This window comes from Benincasa hispida, chromosome 2 (genome assembly GCF_027475165.1).
Source record: "Benincasa hispida cultivar pf3 chromosome 2, pf3_genome.v1.1, whole genome shotgun sequence".
Taxonomy (NCBI): Eukaryota; Viridiplantae; Streptophyta; class Magnoliopsida; order Cucurbitales; family Cucurbitaceae; genus Benincasa; species Benincasa hispida.
In genome coordinates this window covers 7,961,666-7,967,183 of record NC_143479.1, presented here as the reverse complement: position 1 = coordinate 7,967,183, position 5,518 = coordinate 7,961,666, and the positions used below count along the sequence as shown (strand labels likewise).

General features: G+C 36.7%; 1 protein-coding gene across 3 annotated transcripts; it reads right to left on the bottom strand.

The window, feature by feature from the left end:
- Positions 1–485: 485 nt before the first annotated feature.
- On the bottom strand, positions 486–3,481 carry LOC120070866 (uncharacterized). 3 transcript variants are annotated; one of them, XM_039022757.2, is made up of 6 exons: positions 3,257–3,481; positions 3,053–3,167; positions 1,698–2,043; positions 1,087–1,546; positions 952–1,010; positions 486–828 (listed from the first exon to the last, which is right to left on the bottom strand). In XM_039022757.2, exons 1-6 carry the CDS (start codon positions 3,297–3,299, stop codon positions 784–786), a joined length of 1,068 nt encoding a protein of 355 aa, XP_038878685.1. In that variant the 5' UTR covers positions 3,300–3,481; the 3' UTR covers positions 486–783. The 3 variants fall into 3 exon arrangements, with proteins under 3 accessions (XP_038878685.1, XP_038878686.1, XP_090166677.1); XM_039022758.2 differs by having other exon boundaries at positions 952–1,007; positions 3,257–3,416; XM_090310551.1 differs by lacking the exons at positions 486–828; positions 952–1,010 and having other exon boundaries at positions 1,079–1,546; positions 3,257–3,415.
- Positions 3,482–5,518: the final 2,037 nt, after the last annotated feature.

Sequence of the window (5,518 nt, the reverse complement as noted above, 5' to 3'; positions counted from 1 at the left end):
TCAAATAAAGTCTAGATTAGCTAATCATTGAGCCACTCGTATCTAATCATAAACACATTACTATAATTCTTACATTGCCTTGAAAAAATAAAGTTATCCTCGAACCTGTAACTTGAAATTCGGACTATTTCTTTTTATCTAATTTTCTCCCTCTCTAATTTTAAACATTGGAACTCTTATAAATTCATTGTTAGGTAATGTTTACCTGGCCTAATTTTGGCATCCACAAAAATAACATTTTAAAAAAAATTATTTTCATTTTTTAATTAGAACACTATATGTAGGGGTTGTCATTTAAGGATCTGTTGAGGTATATTACACCCTTAAATTTTTAAAAAGAATTGAGATAAATGAAACAAAATTTAATAAAGTTGAAAATGAAATAAAATTTAAGGGTTCATAAATTAGTATATCACCGAAATGACATTTTTTTAGGATAAAGTTCTGAAATGATATTAAAGCATAAGTATAATAGAGGACATGGATTTATAAATTCCAAGCTGAAACACTTTTAAAAACAATGAATCAACTATCATAGATTTCAATACAATTTTGATAGTACTGCCTCCTGTATATGTATTTAGCAATAGAGGACCTGATTTACAAAACTAATATGCTTATGACAAGAAGAAAGCACACACCACAGGCTGACACTTTCGATCCATCACTCCTGTTACTTGAAGAAATCACCCACTTCAAAACCCACACAAATTACAATAACCAAAACAGGGAGAAAACACTAGAATCCCCAGAGGCCAGAGTTTTCAAGTTCAAAAGTTATCTTCATATCACTTCTTCTGTCGAAATCACTTCAATTTGGGGAGCTTCCTGTAAGATCAAGAGGAAAAAAAAGAGCAAGAGTTCATCATGATTTGAAATGATAAAGAAACGTATTGGGTTTTAAAGATGTTGAGGACCTCATCAAGGCTAAAAGAAACAGAATCTCTATACCAAATTTTCTTTGTTTGATTGTACTGAATCTTCTTCAGGACTCGTGCTAGCTGGTGCTGCTGCAGAAAAATATAAAATTGCAGTATGTTAAATTGTTCCAAATGATTGGAATAAAAATCATTCTCTTCTACTCACCTTTCTCGTTGAGCTGTTTCTTTCCTTGTTTCTTGGCCTTTTCCTTTCCTTGAATGGGTTCTTGCTTGTTTGGCTTATAGGGTTTCTTCACAGATTTTTTTGCTGTCTCTGAAGTTGAATTTGGGGCAGCATTTTTATTCCAAAATCCTCTGTTTCTGGGTGTTGTAGTAGGGTTTCTCTGATTTACCTCAGTGCCTAGGGTAGTTTTGGTGACGTCCGTGTTTAAGGATTTTGGTTTAAACTTCCTAGGCTCCACTGAGGATGAAGAGCTATGAACTTCATCATCTGAAGACCTTGTTCCCACTTCAGGTCCCTGAGAAATGGTTTCAGAGACTTGCAGTCGCTCTGTGTCTTCAGCAGTATTGTAGCTTTCAAGCAAATCATTCACCGTTTGTTCACTTTCATCAAGGTTGCAACGATCAATGTAGGATTTGAGTTCATCACGCATCCGATGAAGAGGCTGGGTTATTATTTCGTTAGTGTCAGTAAAAACTAGTAAAGGATTAACGTAAAAAACACTTTTCATAATAACTAAATGAGTCAACTCCACTAATCTGAAATTTTTAGACTCAAACAGAGGAAGGAAAGATTTTAAAACACAGTATTAGTACCTTGCACCCTGCTTCCAATGCAAGCTTAAAAAATCCAAGCGACACCGAATGCTTAGAAGCAGCTTCGGAGAGCTTGATCTGCGATAGCCAATATGATGTAGAAGATAAAAGGTTGAATGTTTTCTTGCTTGACCGTGAAACATCAGAAGCAGGTGTGTCACTTTTCCCCTGGCTTCTAGCAGTCCTCCGGACCTCTGATATTGGGGTGATGTTGCCAACAAATTTTCGAGTTGGGCTCACGTTTTTAGTTGGAATGGACAGCCTTCTTGGTGGTTTAGCTGACTTGTCCTTGGCAGACAGGTCAAGGACTCCAACACTTTTACTCACACTAGACACAGATCTTCCCCTGAAACTCGAAGCAAAAGTCAGTTATTATCAAATGCTTTAAACAATAATGAGAAAGGAAAAAACCGTTCAAACTATGCAATTTCCAATGTATATCTCGGGTAGACCCAAGAAGAAAGGAAACTAATACTGAAAAAAAAAAAAAGCGTTCTCCTACTAGTAAACCGGCCACAGCAAAGACATATCCAAAAGGCAAAGCAAATAGAATCATCAAAACTAAGGAATGAGCAGCAACAAAGTTTTCTATGAACCGAACTGAGAGGGAATTGAAATGATGACTTTACCGTTTATCACATACAGAATTTATGTGTGTGTGTGTGTATATATAGAGGTTGCTACAAATATCATGTATTAATCAATCAGATTCAGATCATATCTTAACTCAGGTTTAGCGGGTTTCTGCAAAATTGCATTCCTAAATGTCAACCAAAGCTGTTTCCGCATCTTTTTCCATTGGCATAATGTCAAATATACCACATATTATTGAATAGACTTAAAAATGAACAAATATACAAATGGAAAATATTCAAAGAATATATTAAAAATATTACTCGGTAACCCACAAATAGATCTTAAGGTTTACAAATGCCCAACTTGTAAAGAATATAAAGAAATTCTAAAGCCTTCATAAAGAAATCTATGAGTTGCTCATAAGTAGAAATATGACATGTAGTAACGGTGACAAAAGGTTACACGATGTTTCAACTCAATAGAAACTTAAACTTCTCTCTCTCAGTCTTTTCCAGCGTTTCTTAACTCTAAAAAGATGAATAGGTACCAGGATGCCTAAACTTCCTCTATTGAAGCAACTTCTCATTACGATCTCACAACTATTATTTGAGATTATTAATCAAACATGACCAACCGAAATTACAGTAAGTTCAGTAAATTCATCTCAACAGAAACAATTGAAAACTGATGATCCACAAAAGCCCCCAAAATATCAAATCAATTAACAGATAAACATCCTCAAAGACAAATAAAAAGAAGTAAACAGAAGAAAGCAGTACCTCTTAGAGGCAGAAGAAGGAGGATTCGACAATTCAGGCACAGGAAGCTTCTCCTCCTTAGGTTTAGTCCCCGATCGCAACGCATAGCGCTGAAGCTTCGGTCTCGCTGAGTTACCTAACTCATTCAAACCACCAAAATTCAGGAAAAAGTTGAAAACTAGAAAAGCAGGTAGAAATTTACAAAGGAAATTGGACAAATCAAACCAGGAAGTGGAGTAGATTGCTGCTCCTTGATAGATTCTTCCATGGCTCTGCTTCTCTGGAATTCAAAAGTTAGAATTTTCTCTTCTCTCTCCCCCGCTCCGATTGATAACGACAAAGACTAAAGTTTGTATTACACAAATCCCTTGCGCTGAGTGGGAGCTCTTTGAATGGGGATTTTATACTCAAATTTCAGAAAATGAAATAAATATTAAAAAGTAACTAGGCGGGAAAGTATGGAAACTGTCATCCATATCTTAAAACTAGTGTTTCAACAATGTACTCGCGCTGTGGGAGCAACACGTGTACAGGGGAACGTTTAAATATCTGATTTGGTGTGGTGTGAATAAGCGCTGTTATAAAACGTTAATGATGACACGTGGAGGATTAAGGGAAGGATTAAAATTTGTAACCGTAACATTGCAATAAAGAAATAGAACGGACGGTGATGATGAAGGAACGGAAAGTTTTGAACGGCTACCTGACCCCTGCCCCACTGAGACTACTTAATGGCTTAAAGAGAAAAGGTCAAAAAATACGCTCAAAAATTCGAATTTCAAATTTAAAATTGTAAGCCGTTGAGATTAAAAACCGTGCTTTTGCGGTTGATGCGAAGATGCCTTCTGTCTAATGGGCCTCCTCCTCTGGGCTGGACTGACATCATGGGCCGAGGACCCCTCAGGTGGTGGCCCAGCTCCCCCTCAGTCATGGCCCACCTATTCAATTATCCAGATCTATCTGATGTGTCAATTATGTCATTTTGGACTCCTTTAGAGAGAGAAACAAAAATACAAAATACTATCTTTTTTTTAAGAGGAAAAAGGACCCAAGTAGGCAAACTAAACGCCTGCCTAACAAAACCTTCTCCCAAGCTAAAAGAAGGAAGATTCACAAAAATCATGCACAAAATATCCATGAGTAGCCGCTATCCAAGCGTCAAGCGAGACTATGGGCGGGAGCATTTGGAGAAAGCGAGCACCCTCGCAGTACTAGCGGCTAACTCCTCAATCCCTCTCCACAAAATCCAAAGTTTCAGTCAATGTATCACAAACCCGATTAACAAGGCCGACGACTTCAACTGAGTCCAACTCAACTAACATAGTGGAAGGGAAAGACTTCATCTCATGGAGGATCACCCATGTTTCATGATTGGTTATCGGCCAACACTTACAAATCTGAGCATAACAAAATAGATATCAAAGATCTGGTAGAGTCACGTACAACTCAACCCACACCTCCAACTTCCCTACTCAACCGCGGAGTCATGTAGGGACTAGGGACACCTCAAATTATCAGTTTTGTATTTTTAGTACAAATTTTTAAGTAATAGTTTATATTATTAATAAATGTGCATTTATTGTTAAATCTCCTTTGGATTGACTAATGTAGCAACGAGAGTTGGGTTCGAATCTTGTTTATGTAGTCAAAATATTAGGTAGGTTTTAGCTTTTTAAGTTGCAAATGTAAATCAATCTCCAAAAAAATAGAAAATTTGTGCAATTCCTTTATCAAGTTTTTTTCCCTTGAAAATTTAGGGATGGTTTTAGTTTTTCAATAGCAATTGTAAATCAATCTCCAAAAAAAATAGAAAATCTTAGCCATTCCTTTAAAGTTTTTTTCCCTTAAAAATTTAGAGAAGTTTTTAATCTCAATTCTCAACAACGTTTTCCTGATAAGTTGTTCGCACAAGATTCTTTATCTAATGGATCAGTAGCAGAAATATAGCCATCGAACAAGGGACTTTCTTTAATAACGATCCCGCCTTTAGTAGATTCCATTAGTTGTTCCGTGATGATAGAGCTTATGTAAGTATCGCTTGCGATGGTAGCTTTAGATACAACTTTCTTTGGTGCCATTTATAGGTTTATTGACTTGGATGACGAGAGAGATGAGAAGTAGAGATGTCCCATTGGACGTGCCAATTTGTTCGCACAAGATTTCAATAGAAATTTATTTCGTGGAACTTTAACTTTGTATTTGCATTAATCTTGTGAGTACAATCTCTACTTTGATGCTTTCAAATAAATTATAATCTTTAAGCTAGTTGATCTTCTTGAACGATCGGTCTTTGGGCTTGTTGATCTCCTTAGGTGATTGGCCTTTGGACTTGTTGATCTTCTTGGATGATCGGCCTTTGGGCTTGTTGATCTTCTTGGATGATCAGCCTTTGGGCTTGTTGATCTTCTTGGACGATTAGTCTTTGGGCTTGTTGATCTTCTTGGACGATCGGCCTTTGGGCTTATTAATCTTCTTGGACGATCGACC

What these genes read in the sequence shown, in the direction of transcription:
- LOC120070866 (XM_039022757.2), bottom strand. Translation starts at nt 3,299, where the DNA reads ATGGAAGAATCTATCAAGGAGCAGCAATCTACTCCACTTCCTG. An exon ending in GCAATCTACTCCACTTCCTG is followed by an intron (nt 3,168 to 3,256) that starts GTTTGATTTGTC and finishes TGAATGAGTTAG; the next exon opens with GTAACTCAGCGAGACCGAAG. An exon ending in CCTTCTTCTGCCTCTAAGAG is followed by an intron (nt 2,044 to 3,052) that starts GTACTGCTTTCT and finishes TTCGAGTTTCAG; the next exon opens with GGGAAGATCTGTGTCTAGTG.